Source organism: Sitophilus oryzae, unplaced genomic scaffold (assembly GCF_002938485.1).
Source record: "Sitophilus oryzae breed Bouriz unplaced genomic scaffold, Soryzae_2.0 scaffold_296_pilon_pilon, whole genome shotgun sequence".
Taxonomy (NCBI): domain Eukaryota; kingdom Metazoa; phylum Arthropoda; class Insecta; order Coleoptera; family Curculionidae; genus Sitophilus; species Sitophilus oryzae.
The window spans coordinates 409,437-430,724 of NW_022146858.1; the positions used below are offsets into that span (position 1 = coordinate 409,437).

Genomic DNA, 21,288 nt, shown 5'->3' on the forward strand with positions numbered 1-21,288 from the left:
AAAGTAGTCATACCTCAATTTGGAAAATTCAAAAACATTTTGAACACCATCAAAGCACACGTCATACACAGCCTTGGCAGAAATAGCATCACATCTTAGTAACACAAAAAAAAATTGTGTTAAAACAATGCCGAAAACCATTGGGTAAGTACGAGTATTCTTATAGTATGCGCACTGTTGTCAACTTGGCGGTTTTCCCGCTAGATCTAGCGGATTTTTTTGGTTTAGCGGGAAAAAAATAATTTAGCGGCTAGCGGTTTTTTAGCGGTTTAGATTTTTGAATAATAAATCTTTAAAATTGACACAAAAATTATTATATAAATTTTAAACGACTTTTTTGAAAATTGCAGCACTAGTCATGTAATTATTATATATTCTTAAAGAACCTAGGCCTAGAATCGCCTAGAAGTCCCACTAAAACTATGCGCATTCAGAGGACACAGCCGCTGACTGACCGCTGAGAATTTTGCTAAGCGGCTAACCGTTGGTGTGTGTAAAAATTGACCGTTCAGGGAAGTCACTTACTCAGCCACTCAGCCGCTGACCATCCCTGAACGCGCTCATTCTTTCCAAATAATCCCGTCCACCCTTAGAGCCTAGGCATCTCTATCTTTATGTAAACACGAACAAAATATTTTTAAGAAGAACAAAGTCTAGATAAATAAATAAATACCGATAACTATTTTACTGATTTTGAATCCTAAAAAATATTATTAGTACACTAATTATGTAAAAAATCTGTGGGGCACATAAAAATAAATCATTCAACACTACAAATATTAATTACATATTTAAAAAAATTAATAAACTAAAAATGCAGAAAAAATCTTAAAACAGAACAATAGTAAAACGAGTCTTGTATTATACAATTATAAATTTAAATAATTTACAATATAAAAAACTGACCTTGTATATTGCTTACTTAACCATTGATATTAAAAGTTTACATAATTTTATTATATTATACTTAATCATATTCTAAAGCAGAGTATAACATTACAAAGAGAAAGAAATTTTTTCATTCTTATACAAATTAAAAAACATAAATACATTTTAAAAAGTGATATAATAAATAAGAAAGAAAAGTTTAAAAAAACATGATTTGGCAGTCATTGTAGGCATTAAATTATTTCTTAAAAATTATCAAATCAGCTAACAAAAAATCAGCCTTATTTTATAAACTCTGTTTCAAAACAACATAAGTTTAATTATACCATATCAAATTCGGGACAGTTTTGCTTGAATTGATCTGATGCGGTTAACAACGTGATCGCTATTCGCTTTACTGTAAAGATTTGATAATAATGCTGCTACTGTATCTTGGCAAATGGCAGTAATTTTTCGCCTGTAACAAATATAAGCAGTAAATAAAAAGCAATATAAAACTATTTAAAAGATACAATCGAAAAAAATTGCAACCACACCAAAAAGTTTTTTTTGTAAAATCGCATCCAAGACAATTACATTTTTAGTATAAACTGTCAAAGGAAAATGTTTTCTCAGAAATTGATGCAGTCGAACTCGGTTATAACGAACCGGGGATATCTCAAACGCTCGGTTTTAGTGATCAAAATTTCAAGTACCAAATCGCTTTCCATTTAAGCACGTCGTTTTCATGGTTAGATATAACAAACTACTTTATAGCAAACGATTGGCTTTAACGAACGCTTTTAAGGTAAAAATTATTTCTGTAGGAGATGCGAAACCTTGTCGTTGGTGTTTCCCTCTGGCACTTTGGCTGGGTCGAAGGAGCATCTCATTATCTTATCCCTTGCTGTAGCGTCGTGGTCAGGAAACTACACCAAAACGTATATGGGATTATCCTATCCGTCATACCAAGCACCCTCTCTCTGTGGTCATGTCTCACGGGTAAAGGTTGTGGGGGGGTCTTGGATTAACCGCCTGGATCAAAAGGAGACAACCTCACCAAAAAAACTAAATCCTACGATATGGCAGGACCAAGTCAAAGGGATGCGTGGCTGGATAGAACACTAGCCTTTACTGGACTACAGGGACCGAGACAGATCCTCCAACCTCCATCTCACGGGTACCTCAGCCGGAGGCAAGCTCTTCGACTGAGAAGCGGCCAAACCCCAACCGTGGAAGTGTGTATACCCTCGGAGGAAGAATATATGTTGTCACAGGAGAATGGGAAATACCCTATCCCTTGTATAATGGATTATAGACTGTATGATGAGTTATAACTCAAGGAAGGGGAACACAATAGACCTTTAAGGTCGCAGTGATTAACCCCCCCTCCCACTCATTCAACATTCTAAGGTAAAAATTAGCAGATAGATTAGCCCAATCGGTAATATCGAACTACAATGCATTATCTTTCCAGACGGATGGACGCAACGGGCAGTATTATATTGCTACTTGCAGTATTATTACCCCACTAATGGTCGCGACTGGCAAAGTCCTTTGTAGTAAACAGTTACTTTAAAGTTACTTCAGGAATGGGACAAAGAGCTTCGGAAAAAAAGAAGTAAAATTATACTTATTGTGGATCTGTATAGTGCATTATTGTGGAACTGTATAGTGCATCCCTGATTAAAAAATCTTAATTTCTTTTAAACTAATTTTTTTACCTCCTAACGTTCTTTTACAACCGATGGACCAAGGTGTGGTCCGCGTGGGGTGTAAAATTGTACTGTCACAAAATAATTTTAGCACAGCTAATAAGAGCTTTTGAAAATAAAGAAGACTTAATTTACTCTATTGGATACATTAAAAATATTGCATACAATAAATATTACACAATAAACAATCACAAATTATTTTCGTCATGCGGGATTTGAGCCCATCCCATCAACCAAAATAATGATGGAAAACAATGTCAATCTCTTTAAATAAATAAAAAGATAGTAGAGGGAGATGGAGGTTTCTGCGCCAGGAGGAGGGTGACGTCAGGCGTCGCATCATCGTCAGGGCGTGAGCGCTGGGGTGCGGTCGAGGGTGGTGAGATCATAGCGTTGGGCGTGGCACCGGAAAGTGACGTTAGGCGTCAAACCTCAACTGTCAAGTCAGTCAATGTCAAACGTCATCTGTCACCTGTCAAAATTTGTCATCTATGGTTTAAAAATATTGTTTAAAAATTAATAAGCAATGCTACTGGGTAATTTACAAAAATATAATATGGTAAAATTGATAATGACATAAAAAAATACTTTTTTTAAATATATACAGGGTGCTACAAACTCGAGGTACGAGCATTGGTATCTCGGTAACCGTAATAAATACGAACATGGTTAAATTGCGGCAAAGTTCCACTTTAGTATATTCACCAAGATGCCATCAAAAAAGTGGCTCTGGTGCACAATAGGTCCTAACGCATTTAACACTTTTTTGGGATTTTTTTGCAAGATTATCTTAAACTGAATATTTTTAAGCATAAAAATTGTTGGATGAATGTGTTTTATCTTTAAAAAGCGGCAAAAAAACGTATTTTAGGTACAGGCGACGGACAGTAAATATGTTAAATTTTCTACACGGATTCAGTAAAACATCATCATATATAGTACTTTATTACCTTATATAGACGTGGAATGATCTAATTTAAGCACAAAAATGTAACGAATCTTCTTTGTAAGCATAAAAATTAAGAAAATATATTTATTTACATCAGCTCAAGCTAGCAATTTTATGACTTTTTCGATTGACAGTTAATCGATCATCGGTATGTCATCTATGGCCTTCGCATAGAATTTGCGACGTTGTCAATAAAATTACTTTATATGATTTTCTTCTGAAATAAAGTTGTTGCGGAGGGACTTAAAACGGTAAGTTATCACTTTAGTGCAACAAAAATTGAACTGTCTAGTAGCTTATTCGTTAGTGTGGATTATTTTAAAGCAATTTCTGAAATAAAATTTGCGGATTTTTCAGGTTCTACGAAAATATAAATTTTTTAATATATACTGTTTTTCGACGCGTAATCAATGAAGTTTTGTCATTAGGCTCAATTAGGTTAGCCTGGTTATTTGGAAGGTGGTAATGCATTGGTTAGCCTGGTTATTTGGAGGGTGTTAATGCAATGGTTAGCCTGGTTATTTGGAGGGTGGTAATGCATTGGTTAGCCTGGTTATTTGGAGGGTGTTAATGCATTGGTTAGCCTGTTATTTGGGGTGTTAATTCATTGGTTAGCCTGGTTATTTGGAGGGTGGTAATGCATTGGTTAGCATGGTTATTTGGAGGGTGTTAATGCATTGGTTAGCCTGGTTATTTGGGGGTGTTAATGCATTGGTTAGGTTAGGTTAGATAGGCTGGTTATTTGGAGGGTGGTAATGCATTGGTTAGCCTGATTATTTGGAGGGTGTTAATGCATTGGTTAGCCTGGTGATTTGGAGGGTGTTAATGCATTGGTCAGCCTGGTTATTTGGGGGTGTTAATGCATTGGTTAGGTTAGGTTAGATATTCTGGTTATTTGGAGGGTGGTAATGCATTGGTTAGTCTGGTTATTTGGAGGGTGTTAATGCATTGGTTAGCCTGGTTATTTGGGGGTGTTAATGCATTGGTTAGGTTAGGTTGGTGGGGAGTGTTTGGAAGTACGCAGATCACATCGATTTCGGAATCTTACTGAACAAATCCGGGAAAAATATATTTTTAAACAATTGTGCTAAATACTGTGTAATGATTTTATTGTCAATTTATTTTTATAGTGTTTTTGTTTTGCCTCGTTTATTATATTTTTAATTTTTCGTGTTCTTAAAGTGCGTACTAAATGTAAAAAAATGAATATAAAGTAGAACGTTTTCGTCGATTTTACACAGGGTGAGTATGGCAACACTGTGTATAACCTTGTATTTTACGTCTTTATGAAGGTTATAATAGGGAGTTTTCGCATTGAAATGTAGTGAAAATTTGGAATTTTCAATTATTTTTTTTCGTAGAAAAAGTGGTTCATCCAACAATTTTTTTCTTTTAAACCATTCCATTAACTATGGGATCCACATTAAAAATTAAAAAAAACACGATTTCGTGGGGACCTGTTCTGCACAAGACCCCAAAAAAGTTTTAAAAATTTCAAGGATTGCTGAGTTTTTGAAAATAACGGATATTTTTGAAAATTAATTTTAATTTTTCCTATCGTTGCTTTTAAGAAAATCAAAAAACTAATTGCACATTCTCGTAGCCACTTTATTAGAGCTATCTGTTAGTAGCTCTGTTTCTAGCTAAATTTTTCTCTGTTAAAACAGACCAATTTCGACCACCCTGTACACTGAGATGTCAAATTCTCAATAAAAAAAGTTAAAAATTATATCTTTAAATTGCTGACCTGGATATTATTTATTTGAATCTTTCAATTGGCTCCATTTTCCTTATTCAATGTTAATTAGCACTGATCAATATTGTTGCGATGAATATAATCAGATTAAATAATTTAAAAAACCAGAGTCGGACTTGAAATCATTTTAAATAATAATTAAATAGTTATGTTATTGTTGAAGTAACCAAAACAAAAAAAAGTATCACTATGGCACCGAAAAGTGACGTTAGGCGTCAAACCTCAACTGTCAAGTCAGTCAATGTCAAACGTCATCTGTCACCTGTCAAAATTTGTCATCTATGGTTTAAAAATATTGTTTAAAAATTAATTAGCAATGCTACTGGGTAATTTACAAAAATATAATATGGTAAAATTGATAACAACATAAAAAAATACTTTTTTTAAATATATACAGGGTGCTACAAACTCGAGGTAGGAGCATTGGTATCTCGGTAACCGTAATAAATACGAACATGGTTAAATTGCGGCAAAGTTGCACTTTAGTATATTCACCAAGATGCCATCAAAAAAGTTTTAAAAATTTCAAGGATTGCTGAGTTTTTGAAAATAACGGATATTTTTGAAAATTAATTTTAATTTTTCCTATCGTTGCTTTTAGAAAATCAAAAACTAATTGCACATTCTCGTAGCCACTTTATTAGAGCTATCTGTTAGTAGCTGTGTTTCTAGCTAAATTTTTCTCTCTGTTAAAACAGACCAATTTCGACCACCCTGTACACTGAGATGTCAAATTCTCAATAAAAAAGTTAAAAATTATATCTTTAAATTGCTGACCTGGATATTATTTATTTGAATCTTTCAATTGGCTCCATTTTCCTTATTCAATGTTAATTAGCACTGATCAATATTGTTGCGATGAATATAATCAGATTAAATAATTTAAAAAACCAGAGTCGGACTTGAAATCATTTTAAATAATAATTAAATAGTTATGTTATTGTTGAAGTAACCAAAACAAAAAAAAGTATCACTATGGCACCGGAAAGTGACGTTAGGCGTCAAACCTCAACTGTCAAGTCAGTCAATGTCAAACGTCATCTGTCACCTGTCAAAATTTGTCATCTATGGTTTAAAAATATTGTTTAAAAATTAATTAGCAATGCTACTAGATAATTTACAAAAATATAATATGGTAAAATTGATAATAACATAAAAAAATACTTTTTTTAAATATATACAGGGTGCTACAAACTCGAGGTACGAGCATTGGTATCTCGGTAACCGTAATAAATACGAACATGGTTAAATTGCGGCAAAGTTGCACTTTAGTATATTCACCAAGATGCCATCAAAAAAGTTTTAAAAATTTCAAGGATTGCTGAGTTTTTGAAAATAACGGATATTTTTGAAAATTAATTTTAATTTTTCCTATCGTTGCTTTTAAGAAAATCAAAAAACTAATTGCACATTCTCGTAGCCACTTTATTAGAGCTATCTGTTAGTAGCTCTGTTTCTAGCTAAATTTTTCTCTGTTAAAACAGACCAATTTCGACCACCCTGTACACTGAGATGTCAAATTCTCAATAAAAAAGTTAAAAATTATATCTTTAAATTGCTGACCTGGATATTATTTATTTGAATCTTTCAATTGGCTCCATTTTCCTTATTCAATGTTAATTAGCACTGATCAATATTGTTGCGATGAATATAATCAGATTAAATAATTTAAAAAACCAGAGTCGGACTTGAAATCATTTTAAATAATAATTAAATAGTTATGTTATTGTTAAAGTAACCAAAACAAAAAAGTATCAAGTGTAGCATGTCATTATACTCAGTAAACGGAGTTCTTTCAAAACTTGAATTAAAAAGTGCAGGTCCGTATTTAAAAAAATAAGTTGACCTCTGTATCTCACAAATTTGTGAGATAATTATCAGCTAATTTGAAAATCTAAAAATACTATCAGATAGCCCTAATAAAGTGGCTATAAGATTGTATAATTAGTTTCTTGATTTTCTAAAAAGTAACGACAGGAAAAAATAAAATTGATTCTCAAAAAAAAACGTTTTTTCCAAAAAAACTCAGCAACCCATCAAATTTTTAAAACTTTTTTGATGGCATCTTGGTGAACATCCCAAAGAGCAACTTTGCCCCAATTTAACCATCTTCGTATCTATTACGGTTTCTGAGATACTAATGCTCGTACCTCGAATTTGTAGCACCCTGTATACAGTGTGAAAAAATAAACTGTAAAATAGACGTTCCCACCGTTCGGTTTTAGCGATAAATATTTAAGTAAAATAAAATAAATCTAATTAGTAATCTAACCGAACCAAACCCTAACACATGTAAAATAAAAAGGTTTTATCAATTGTTTTACTCAATTCCTGCGGTTTTTCGGTATAACAGTTATGACCATATTTTTGTTTTTCTAGAATATTCCAGATCATTTTTAGCGATAAATAATAACAGAAAAATAAAAGTATCAAACTTGGTGAAAAATACATTGCGTAAAAAACTGGCATTATCAGGTTTCCTGTCTAGCATTGTTCCCAGCAAAACAACTCACAATATTTTTCAATTCACACCAGTCTAAAGCCACTTCTCGTCCTAATTAGTCGATTTGTAGCGCAAAAAAAAAATAAAAAAAGTTTTTGTACAGGTTATGTGGAACGGTGTTCATCATAAAAGACAATTTGGCAAGACATTTTAAGATAATGGTGAGTTTTTATTTATTGTATATTTTTTCAAAAATTTTAAGTATATTATTTTTTAGTTGAACAAATCCAATCTACTGGAAGTGCCACGACCCAAACCAGTGCGAGCTCTAGCGATCTCTGCGTTTCTGCGGCAACCGCAAAAACGCACAGTGTGCCACGGGGCTTAGCTGCCTTTCTCCCAATTCATCGGAGCCAACATACCAACAGAGTTCAAAATGATCAAGCTGTTGAACAGGAATTGGATGTGAGAGGACATTCTCCGATGTCTTTGAAACAAATTTCGAAGTACAAACAACTCAACAATATTTCTAATAATGTTTTTGGGCTCGAGAAGCCAACGCTATGATCTCACCACCCTCGATCGCACCCCAGCGCTCACTGCCCTGACGCCTGCCCTCCTCCCCTGGCGCCGAAACCCCATCTCCCTATACTAAAGATCAATCTAAATGAATATGTTACAGTTGATGATAATTCAATTTATCACTTCTTCCAAGTGATGCTGGACTTATGAGCTTATTTGTCTGAATGTACAAGGTGATTCAAACTTCCCGCCCTTGGCTTATAACAGGAAAAGGAAAACTGCAAATACAAATTTCGAAGACAGGATTTGAATGGCAGTGTGCAAGGTATATTTTTTCGTATTTTAACATTTTTCAACTTTTTTCAAAATGGTGGAAATGACGTCAAAAAAATATTTTTTTCACAAAGTCATCATTTTTTATATTCTGAGAGAACATATTTTTTTAAACAACTTTCATTAAAAAAGTTTTTTTCTATCTTTATTTGTTTACAAGCTATGAGACTCTAAAGATGACATTTTTAAAAGAATCTCAACTTACCCCTTCAGTCAAATTAAAATAGAGAAAAACTTTTTTAATGAAAGTTGTTTAAAAAAATATGTTCTTTCAGAATATGAAAAAAAAACGATGACTTTGTGAATTTTTTTTTGACGTTATTTCAACCATTTTGAAAAAAGTTGAAAAATGTTTAAATACGAAAGAATATACCTTACACACTGCCATTCAAATCCTGTCTTCGAAATTTGTATTTGGAGTTTTCCTTTTCCTGTTATAAGCCAAGGGCGGGAAGTTTGAATCACCCTGTACCTATGTACTCCTATTTTTAGCCATAAACAATGCATTCCGATATATGTATATAAAGTCCGAAATACTTTTTTAACATTTCATACAACCTATTTCAGAATTAAAGTTTTTTTATTCAATCAGGCATTATTAAAATGCCTACATTTTCTTATTTTCGTACCTTAAAAGCTTCTTTTCAAAAAAAGCCCAATGGGTATTTCGCCACTTGTACTGTAACAAAATCAACAAAATAAAATACATTTTAACAGAAAGTGTTCTTGAACAGTTCTATTTAGATATTTTAAATTGTTTTTTTATTTGTTCTTTGTGTTTTTTGCTTCCAACGACAGGAAGAGATATACGTCCCGAAACGCTAAGCATTTTTTGTCCGTTAAGGGCCGGCTACACGTACAAGCTTTACTACGAGCTTACCTGCGCAAACCTGTTTGTATCGGGAACTCGCTGTGTGTAGACGGTAAAACGGTAGCACGCACAAACCAACAAGCGCGGCCTGCGTAAACGTCGCGCTGCTAAAGATTTTAGTTTGCGCAAACCAGTTTGTGCGGTGATATCATACGTGTAGACGGTATCAGCGAGTTCAAGGTACAGTTTTATGACTTTTGTGGGTTTTGTGTTATTAGTTATCAACTCTTAGAAAATGTCTGATATTCGTACTTATTCCAATAAGGAGTTTATGACGAGCTTTATTGAAATATATTGATCGTTGCCATGTCTATGGAAGATAAAATTGAAAAATTATTCCGATAGAAACAGAAAAAATGATGTGTACAAGAAAATGGTTTTCTATTTAAGTGAGTTTTTACTCCACTTCGATCTATACCGTTTATTTTGCTGTTTTTTCTTTAATAATAAGCAAGAAAAAACAATAATTCGTCACTTGACATTTCCACGGAACCACAAATTCAGAATAAAAATAATGACGAATGTACGCTCTTGCTTGCATCGTGTGGACACCAGGGGTGCAAGGGGTATTGAAGCGATACATATAGCCTAGCTTACCCAAAAGTCAACCTCACCTTCACGTGGTGCACCCTGTTTACACAAACGAGGCTCTGACGTCCGAGTATAGGCGGTATAACCTTATACAACCCTCAGACCTACCATCTTCTGGGGAAAAGGAGTAATAAAATACACCTAGCCGGCCGAGAACGTAGCACAAGGGAACTATCGTCGCAGTCCTCACTGTGCCATAGCCATCCCGTGCTACAGTTGCAGCCAAAACTGTGCGGCAGCGTAACCGCCACAGTTAAACCTTTTCACGCAGCTTACACACAGCAATGATGGAACATTCGAGTGGGACAAAATTATCGTCCGGAGGTAAAATACCCCTCAATCGGATCTCCGGGAGGGGGTGCCTACTCGAGCGTATCATCGGAGAAACAAAAAACATCAATGTTTCACGTTCGCGGCGTGGAACGTCCGCACTCTACTGGACAAGATAAATTCAAATCGACCAGAGAGAAGAACAGCACTGGTCTCACAGGAACTCCACCGATTAAATATAGATGTTACCGCTCTAAGCGAAACACGCTTTGCAGATGAAGGTAGTCTCACTGAGGAGCATTACACCTTCTTTTGGAAAGGTCATCCCGCAACACACAGGAGAATTCATGGTGTAGGCATTGCGATCAAAAACGAAATCGCCACCAAGTTAACAGAAGTACCTATTGGTGTCTCCGAACGTCTTATGACCCTAAGGTACCCCATATCAGACAAAACTTACGTCAACATCATTAGTGCCTACGCTCCCACCCTTGACGCTAAAATTGAAGATAAGGATAAATTTTACCAAGCTTTACAAAATGCCCTTCAACGAATTCCAAAGCACGAACGAATCATCTTGCTAGGTGACTTTAATGCCCGTGTAGGCAAACAACAGGAAATATGGCCTGACGTATTGGGAAAACATGGAATGGGAAACGCAAATAGCAATGGTGAACGCTTATTAACAACATGCGCAGAGTATAATCTTTGCATCACCAATACGTGGTTCATGTTGAAGGACAAGTTTAAAGGTACCTGGAAACATCCTAGATCAGGCCACTGGCATCAATTGGACCACATAATCGTTCGAAGGACGCATCTAAAAGATGTTAGGCTCACAAAAGCTAGAGTAGATGCCGAATGCGGCACTGACCACCGACTTTTAATTTCAAAAATGAAAATCCAGTTAAAACCCAAACATCCACGCTGTAAAAAGCAAAACAACATGACCAGATTGAACGTACGGGGTCTAGAAAACAACAATACCGCCGACGCCCTCCGGGAAGCCATCAAAGAATCACTTCCACCGATAACTTCAATCTCAGTATTGGAAGCTGAACAAGGCTGGACACAATTAAGGGATGCGATTCATAAAACCAGCGAAGCAGTACTGGGAAAGTCGAACAAAAAGAAACAACCAGACTGGTTTGACGAAAATCAACCGCATATACAGGCTTTGTTGGAACAAAAGCATAGAGCATATCAAGCCGTCACTGCAAATCCACATAATCCAAGCTGGTAGACAACTTTAAAGCAGCCAACAACACGCTTCGAAGAGAACTGCGCCAAGTAAAGGATAACTGGTGGTCACAAAAGCGAATCAGATTCAAGAGTACGCCACGCATCACGATTACAGTATACCGAGCAATTATAATCCCCACCATGATATATGGGAGCGAAACCTGGGTGCCTTACCGCCGACACATGAACGCATTGAACAAGTTGCAACAGAGACACCTTAGACAACTCTTAAGAGTCCGGTGGTTCCATCATGTCTCAAACGTATCGGTCCTTGAAAAATCTAACTGCGAGAGTATTGAAGTCATGGTCACAAAATCCCGCTTAAGATGGGCTGGTCACGTATGCAGAATGCAAGAAAACCGCATACCAAAATCTCTGCTTTACGGTGAGCTTGTGGACGGTAAGAGGAGGCCGGGTGGACAACTGAAAAGATACAAGGACATTTTCCACGAAAATTTAAAGGGAATTAACATGCAGAATGAGTGGGAAAAAAGCAGCTCACAATAGAACTCAATGGAGAAAGGGTTGTAAACTCAGTTAACAGCGGCAACAAAAAGTAGAGAGGCAACAAAGCAATGAGATTTTTGAATGTCCGGAGTGCGGTAGGCAGATAACATCACGTATCGGGCTTTTCAGTCACAGAAAAGCTCATGAAAGAAAACGCCTTGCGTGACCATTTTGTTTATGTGTGTCGAATACTCGTCAGCGAGTAACGGCTGTATGTATGTATGTATGTGTGGACACCGCACAGTATTCCTTCTAGTTTGCGCAAACTATACCGTGCAGGCAAGTTGATGTCGTGTAGCCGCCGCTTTAGGCAAATTTGTATATTAGTCAATAACTGCTGACAAGCTAGTCTCCTTTGGATTAACGCAGAAGCGTTTACAAAAAGTAATTATTTATTTTTTAGATTTCCTTACAGTACAAGTGGCGAAATACCCATTGGACTTTTTTGAAGAGATGAATCCGCCACAGAGGTATACATTTTTTTTCTTTATAATATATAAACATAAAATTTCTTATAACGCATAGTTTTTTCTGTCCCTTCGTTATAACCGAGTTCGACTGTATTTAATTACACAACTGAAAAAATTACACACATGATAATCATTCACACGATTCACAAAAATTATTAAAAATAAATTTAAAAAATAAATTTCTATGTTTTTTGTATTAGATATAAATTTTTGAAAAAAATGTCAATGTTTAATAAATCACATCTAGATCACCTGACAAACATAATATTTCATTAAATTATCAGTGGCCTTATTAAAACAAAAAAGTCATATAATCTACATTTACTTCCTAAAATTCATACTTACTTTTCCACACTATTAAATGAATCGTGGTTATTTAAAAAACACGTTATTAATGCAGCCGTTGCTTCAGACAAATGAAATTCATTTTCTTCACTTTGCCAGAAATCCAAATTTACTGACAAAGTAATTAAACTAAAAAAAAATAAAAATTAAAAAACTGTTTACAATTAGACTATTAGAGTACTTACTGGTTGTATACTTGAATTAACCTTTCAAATGGAATATTCACGGATGCTAACATAGTTGATACCAAATGTTTATCTCCTTTAAGTTTTGCATTAACCATTTCTAATTCTCCCACTATATAAGCTACAGAAAAAAAGTACCATTAAACACCTACTTATATAATTAATAAAATAATACTCACCAAGTGGAAAACAATTATTTGAGTTAATGTATTGTCTTGCTAAATGTTTTACTTTACTTAGAACCTGACTCATCCTATCAGTGCCACTACCTGAAGACTTTCTCAGTTCATTAGCTAGAATTTGTTGCCATATTGATTTTACTAAAGCATTATCACTTTCAGTATATCCTGCACAATCAATAATAGCTAACTGGCATTCTAAAAGACTGAATGGTTCCGCAAAGTTCTCATAAAGCTAAAAAGAGCACAATATGTCATGAATTTTTATGTAAGTCAATTGAATTATTAAATAGAATAATGTTTACAGAATATTTGTAAATTAAATCATAAAAATTTTAGTACAGCAGTACAATTATCAAATTAATGATAAATAATATAATAATAATTAATATATAATAATAATAATTAATAAAACAATTAATGCTAAAAAATGAACACTACAACTATATTAATCAGAAAAATATCTGAATGTTTTGTACAAGTGGACAAGGCAGTTATTTCTAAATAACAGTTAGAATGGGGAACTTTCCAATTTTTTTTGTTTCAATAATATCATTCATTCAGTTATGTATAAAAATATGATAAAAATACTTCAAAGAACCGCGCCAAGCCAGATGACGTCTAAGCAGGGTTGGGTAGCGACGCGTAGAAAATAAAATGAATTTTTAATTAGAATAGTAATTAGAAAATGTAGAATATATAGCATATTAAGTAGAAAATGTATAAAATCTGAGAACAAGTAGAAAATTAATTTTATATATTTAAAGCCGTTTTTTTTTCATTTTAGAAGTTTCTTTGTTTCTATGTTGTTTAAATTCTATAAGTGTGAAAACTGTAATACACAGGGTGTCCCAGAAATAAGTGCAAGTATTTTAAGGGGTGGTAGATCTCGATAAAAGAAACATATTTTCTCTTTATGGTTTTTCAAATAAGTCCAAAATAAGGAAGTTATTTTACTTTGAAAATTTCCAAAACAAATGATTTTTTGCTATGTGATGTCGTCTTATTCCAATACGGGAAAAATCAAACACATGTTCACCCTTTGAATACATTTATTCGAATTAGCTAACCTAGTTACAAAAAATGGTATGCTATGCTTTTGTTGTTGCAATAATTAATGAAATATTAAACAAACAATTGTTGGGTAACCAGGTCGCACTACAGCTAAAATTTTGAGAACCACTGGATTTTCTTTCTTGTAGATTTAATCTAATATCTATGTTGCCATATTATCAAGAAATTATGTTTTTTAACTAAAAACTAAAAAAATTTCCAAACATTTTTTCAAGAAATTTCGAATTTTCAAAAAAAATTTATTCGTGAAAAAAACCTCATAGGCGTGTTTCTGGGGTTGAACTATACTGCCAGTTAAAATACTTGCACTTATTTCTAGGACACCCTGTATGTACGCGCGCTATATCTCTATTCTTTAACGGTACTAACTCCCTGAAGATAAGAGACAGTAATCGATCTGAAGACGATAAGAATTTTTTTTTTTGTTTAATCTGAATATAGTCTGATTTTTTTTCCTTGAAAGTTTTCGTTGTTCCTTTTTTTAATTTTACCATAAAAAGCCTGTGGCTTCATAAACTATATCTGAATTGTAAAAAAATGTCTATACCTATGTGGCGGATTCATCTTTCCAAAAAAATCCTTTATGGGTATTTCGCCACTGCACTGCAACCCAATGAATACAGAACAACAAACAAAAAATGTAATATACCAAATACCCTGTGAATGCAATAAATTTTACATTGGTGAAACATCTAGACCCTTAAATGTTAGAATTAAAGAACATAAAGATTATTTACGAAAGGGAGATTTTCACATATCTAAGATTTGTCAGCATTCTTGGGACACAGGGCACAGAATAAATTTTAATAACGCCAAAATTATAATGAAAGAAGCGATGGCCTCTAAAAGAAAAATAAAAGAGGCTTTTATCTAATAAAAATAAATGTATTGCTCATGCATCTGTAGATGTTAGTAATGTATGGCAATCCTTTCTTTGATTTTAAAGAACAATAGATACAACAAGATAAATAAACATAACATATGTAAAATTTAAAAATAATCATACAGAAAGTTTGGGGCTTTTTGGTTTTACCTTATTAAGTAATTGTTATCAGGTACTAATTGTTAATTTTGAAGTTTAAATATCAAGTTAAAAACGTCATTTTAACAGAACGTCAACGATTTCTTGTAGACGTATCTATTTTAAAAAAGTAAAGTGTTCTCGAATAGTTGAATTTAAATATTTTAAATAGTTTTTTTCTTTATTCTTTGTATTTTTTTTGCTTCCGACGACGGAAAGAGATAACTTTCCGAAACGTTAAGCATTTTATTTTTCTTTGTTAGGCAAATTTGTATTACTGTAAACATAACTTCTGACAAGCAGCGTCCGTTTAGGTTTAACGCCAGAAGTGTTTACAAAAAATAATTATTTTATTTTGTAGATTTTTTTGCAGTGCAGTGGCGAAATTGTTTTACTTTCATTATGTTAGATATTATCATTTTTTTTTGTTGTTCTGTTTGAGTCTTACCAAAGTTTACAGAATTGCACAGAATTATTCTGTAAACTTTAATCTTACTATTGAAAAATTCTGAGATATCTGCAAACTTCGACTATAGTGTGTAACAAATCAAGGAAGATTTTGACAGACGACATCCAAAAAATGACTGAAAATACGATATGCCTGTGAATTATAATGACGCAGCAGTCACTGTCAAGCATCCTCCTAAGTTAATAGTTATAGTTAAGCTTTTTTGACATACGTACATAAATAACAATTAGAGATACTGTTATTAGTTTATTTCTGGTACTAATCGTTGTGATTAATGTAACGATGAGAGCGGCGCGTTGCTTCATCAATGTGAGCGCTCTCATTTAAAATCCACACCTTGAATTATTTTGAGGCGCCGCTCAAACGGCATCGCGCAGCTATCATCAAGCGCACTCACTGTTGCTGGACTATTACATTTTAGAACAATTGTTACAAGTTCGGTATATTATCGTAACTCTGTGAGTGCACTGGTATTATTTTATAATGTAAAAACTGTTGCAAGAAAATGTTTCTAAATAGCATTGGTAAAATAACAGACAGATTATTAACAAGCCATCTGTAGTATTTTGTCTCTATGCTGTAAATGATGCAATACCTTGGTGTTGGGTTTGTTACATAAAAATATGTAGCTATGTCACCTTTAAATATTAAAAATGTTAGAAATTAAATAAAATTCGCATATATTTTCTGTAATGAACCTATCACAAAGCTATAGAAATAATTATTATTTTTTATTATATCCAATTATTATTTATATTTGATACCAATTAAACTTTTAGTTACGTAATCGAGGGCGCAATTTTTAAGTTCATTGTTGCCAACCATGGCCATCGCCGAGCTGATTAACTGGAATTTAAATTTCCCGCTGGGAATTCAGATGGTAGCTCTGCTGTAAAAAATGTCAAGTTGACACATTTATTTATTTCCTGATATTGTCATTCGTTTTAACACTTTAGTATATTCTTTGACTTTAGTAGATAAGACAAGAGACGACAGTGAAGAAAGAAGTCGAATTTCGCGAGAGAGACGCAGATATATCAAAATTTAAAGGTCCCATCAAGTCCCATTTTGTCTGTTGCCAAATATATTTCTTTGAAAAATAAACAAAATTTTCTGAAAATAAATTAATAATATAAGGATATAAGTAACGTATGTTAATACGGAAATGTAAATTTTTAGTTTAGGTTGGTTTAGGTTCTTTTTTCGCAATGTACTAATAATATCAAAGAAACAGAATGACTAAGTTGATCGATTTCAAAGATAAACAGATAAAATCTGACAACGGCGTATTTTATTTATTCTAACCTATGATTTTAGGACGCTAATCAGCTGTGCTAATCAGGCTTAAACATAAACAAATCTGATTAGTTGTTTTCTTGCATTTTTGCCTCTTTCAAGTGTGTTTTCAGAGTTTTTCGATATATTATCATTTTAAGAGTTTTTAAGGTTTAATTTTAGTATCGTTTTTGTTGCGTACTAATTTGTAATTATTGTTAAATATGAATACTGAACAGGACACGAGTAGCAGGAAAAGACGAGATGGTGGCAATGTATGTGCTTATAAAGACTGCAAAAATAGGTCTTATTCTTCGACAAACATAATATTTCACTCTTTTCCAAAGGATCCTAAAAAGCGGAAGCCCTCCGTTTTCTCGGTATTTTTATAGAAATATACTATATAATTATGTTATTAAACCAGATGTAATCCATAGATCGAAGACATGCTTAGAAGCTTGTAATATATTTTTACAAAAAAAATTGAGCAACTCTATTTTTTTGTACATAAACTCCACATTGTGATATTACACTTGTTCAAGTCCATATGTAAAAAAATACACGTAAATAAGACATTTCTTACAAATCGACTTGGTCATTTTATCTTGTTTACCAACGATATACAAAATATTCTTCTAATTATAATTTATTTTATATAAAATTTAGAAAACTCATTTTTTTTTCGTTTCTATTTATTTCTTTACCCATACAGTAACTATTTATAAGCTATACAGGCAAGTTTTAAATTTCTCGCGAAAAAATTACGAAAATTTAAAGGGACAAGCGAGACGAGGTCACTCTCCCCACCACTCAAACATGAAAGGTATCGCGCGATCTGTCGTCTCTTGTCTTATCTACTCTTTGCTTTAGTTTTGTATTACGAGTTTTTTGTTTAAATAAATAGTGTTATGATACTTTAAGCTTAAAAATGTTTACTAGCAGACCTTGCAGTCGAACATAGTTCTTTTAGAACCTTTTTTAGTGCGAAGTATATAAGATGTAAAAAATTCATTGCAGCTTTATTAGAATATTTTGAACGGGAAAACGATAGTAATGACCCTTTATAAAACTCACCTTCTTAACAGCACTCAAGGAACAAGTGCTGTTAAGAAGGGGGAGTTTTGTTGATGTAAGTAATAACTGTTAATATATTTATAATTATTTTTTTTATTTCATAAAATATATATTTTGATTAAAGAAAATGTGTAAAAGTGGGCAATGTTGTGCCGATCAAGCTTATTCACGTGACTAAAAGTTTATTTGATATGAACTATATAGTATAGTATTTTTTTCGATTCTGATGGACGAGAACGAAAAACGAAAAAAAATCCACCATTGAATTAATCATGGAAAAATTGTACTTCAACAGATAAAATCCAGTTATATTTTAGACATACCTGAGATATTTCATATAATCCACTATTTAATGCAGCAATTGCTTCTTTTGAGTTAGGAATCTGATCTCGCATATTAGTTATTTGGTCTAAAATAAGTTCTTGTACTTTGGCCACCTCCATTTTATCCTCTAAATCTCTTAAGAAAACTCCTAAATATGGTGCATAACCGACTTTGTCACTACGCATACACATGATGGCTCGCGCTAAATACACTATCCGTTCTTTTAGGGTCACACTATGTCTAAAAATAAAATGAAAAATATGATCCATGCAAATAGTTAATATTTTAAGTAATTTACCCGGTTCTCGAGGCTAAATTGTTTAATATTTTGGCAGCTGCCGCATGGTTATTATTGCTTTCATAAAATTTCCATAAAAGATCCATTACAGCGATATTATCTGGCGTCTGAATAGATGTACGTTTGAGGTAATTTTCCAATGAAGGTTTACCGATTTTAATCAGATCGTTGGTCATCTGTTTACTAACCATCCACTCATAAAGAGCTATATGCATTAATTCATCATCATAAAACAAGATTTCATCTATTATTTGATGTAACTAAAAGAAAAATATACAATTTTTAGAATTTAATAACATCGTTGATTGAAGAAATAAGAAGATGCGCAACCTTATGGGTGATTTTTGCGGCACAAAACCTGTCCGAGATGTAGCTGGCGTTACCGTCAGCCTGTCTGAGAATTGCGAGATTTAGTTTAGCCCTGCGCTGCTGCGCGCTGATAGTCGTTTACAGCCAAATACGTTTAAATAAAATATACGACGGCCTCCCCATAAGAGCAATGAGAGGATGTACGTCCCAGTATTGAAGGAGAACAGAAAATCGAGTCGAATGGTTTCAAGACATAGGTTCATCCTTGTTTAGTCAAACCTCCTACAACACAAGGATAGACTTATGTAAGAAATGCATTGAAATTCTATAGCCATCCTTCAATATCGAGACAGGAATTTAAGCGGTACCCTCCGTATGCTTTATTTTAAACGTATTTGTTTACAGCGCAGCGGATAAAGAGTAATGTCCTGTTAGTTCTGCTTTCAGTCGACAGAGTGAGTGGTTGCTAAAGACAGTGTTGCCAGAACTACTGATTAATCCGTAGATTTACGGATTTTGGATACAGTACGTTAATAATACGGATTTTTTATCATTAAACAATTTAATATAATATTATATGAAGAAACAAAGAACGGCGTCAGACTTGAAGATTTAGTTGCTCAAAAATGAAGATCGCTGTTATTTTATATGTAAATATTATGGTCAATGTCAATAATTGTCATTTTCAAGCCAACCAAAAGATTTTTTTTGATAATACGAAATATTCAGTCCCTATCAGAGTTGGGTAAGTAGAAAATTTTATATATTCTACAGTATTTTTATACACGTAGAATATTAATTTTATACACCAACTAATTGTCTACATTTTCTGCATGTCCATTTGTAGAAAATTAGTTTTGTATAATGGAAGCCATTTTTTGCGTTTATATTTGTTCTAAATACTTTAACACAATGATTAGTGCAAAAAATAAATTAATAACAAGAACTCTAATCGTTATTATTATTTAAGAAATGGATAATAATATGTCATAAAACATTAACTATGATTTTATCTATTATTTGAAATAGACATTAAATTTATTCTGATTCAATAATATCAACAGATTGAACAAAAACTACGTCTCAATAGTAAAACTCAAACGGTACAAGAAAAAAATATATAACACCTAACATAATGATAAATAACATTAAAATTAAAATTGAAAAAGAGAACCAAAACTTGTACTATAAAATCAGCCTTTTTCTGCGGTCTTCAGATTAAACAGAGTGAAATATTCTAGTCTTCAGATCGATTACTGCCTCTTATCTTCAGTAGTTAGTACTGTCATAGAACGGAGACGGCGCGGCGCACGCACGTATTACAGTTTTAACACAAATAGAATTTACAGAAAATATACCCAGGAGGAAACTTGTAAAGGGAAAAAACAGCTTTAAATATACAAAATTAATTTTGAACATGTACTTGGATTTTATACATTTTCTACTTAATATTCTACATATTCCACATTTTCTACGCATTTTTCTACATACAGGTAGAAAATTAATTTTCTACGTGTCGTTGCCCAACCCTGGTGCCTATAAAAGAGTTTTTATTTTTGTCGTTTATTCCATGTTTGACACAAATAAATTTTCAATATATAAACGCGGATTTCATCCAAAAATATTTTCGTCAAATGTATTACAAACACTACCCATTTTAGTATGGCAACACGGTCGCTTTCAGTTCCACACCGTTTTCGTTATGCCTTCGCTGGCTAAATTAGAGAATATAAGTGTTTTATGCGTTGGCCGCAGAACGATTGGTGTCTCCACCATACAGCACTTGAGACGTAAGGGAAAATCAAATCAGCCTTGTCACGAATTCGCCCATTAAGTTGCTTATCTTCCAAATTCTTTCAATCAACGGTAACGTCCATTTATAATTACAACTAGTTTGCTCCATTGGCCAAAACCAATTTTGATCATTTTAATTTAGTTGAAATAATCATCAATGCTAACATTTTCCAGCCAAGAAAAGATAATTATTAAATTACATATATATAAATGTTTACTTACAGTAGTATCTAACTTAGTTTCTCCCATTCCTTCTAAAAGAACAGATTTGCTATTTGAATAATCTGGTTCAAAATTCTGCTTGACAATTGGCTCTTGTTCATTGTAAAGTGTCTCCAACATTACTACTATTTCTCTATATATTTCCATCCTAAATAACAATACAAGATAAATAAAGATTATTAC

General features: G+C 33.2%; 1 protein-coding gene across 1 annotated transcript in view; it reads right to left on the reverse strand.

The window, feature by feature from the left end:
- Window positions 1–894: 894 nt before the first annotated feature.
- Window positions 895–21,288, reverse strand: part of LOC115884501 (nuclear pore complex protein Nup154) — a 41,236-nt gene continuing 20,842 nt past the window's right edge. The window contains exons 13-19 of the mRNA XM_030903097.1: window positions 21,106–21,253; window positions 18,781–19,040; window positions 18,482–18,722; window positions 13,246–13,480; window positions 13,067–13,187; window positions 12,882–13,010; window positions 895–1,345 (exon numbers count right to left, since the gene is read on the reverse strand). Of these exons, the coding sequence (XP_030758957.1) occupies window positions 1,219–1,345; window positions 12,882–13,010; window positions 13,067–13,187; window positions 13,246–13,480; window positions 18,482–18,722; window positions 18,781–19,040; window positions 21,106–21,253 (1,261 nt within the window). The 3' untranslated portion in view covers window positions 895–1,218. The remainder of the gene's footprint in view (window positions 1,346–12,881; window positions 13,011–13,066; window positions 13,188–13,245; window positions 13,481–18,481; window positions 18,723–18,780; window positions 19,041–21,105; window positions 21,254–21,288) is intronic.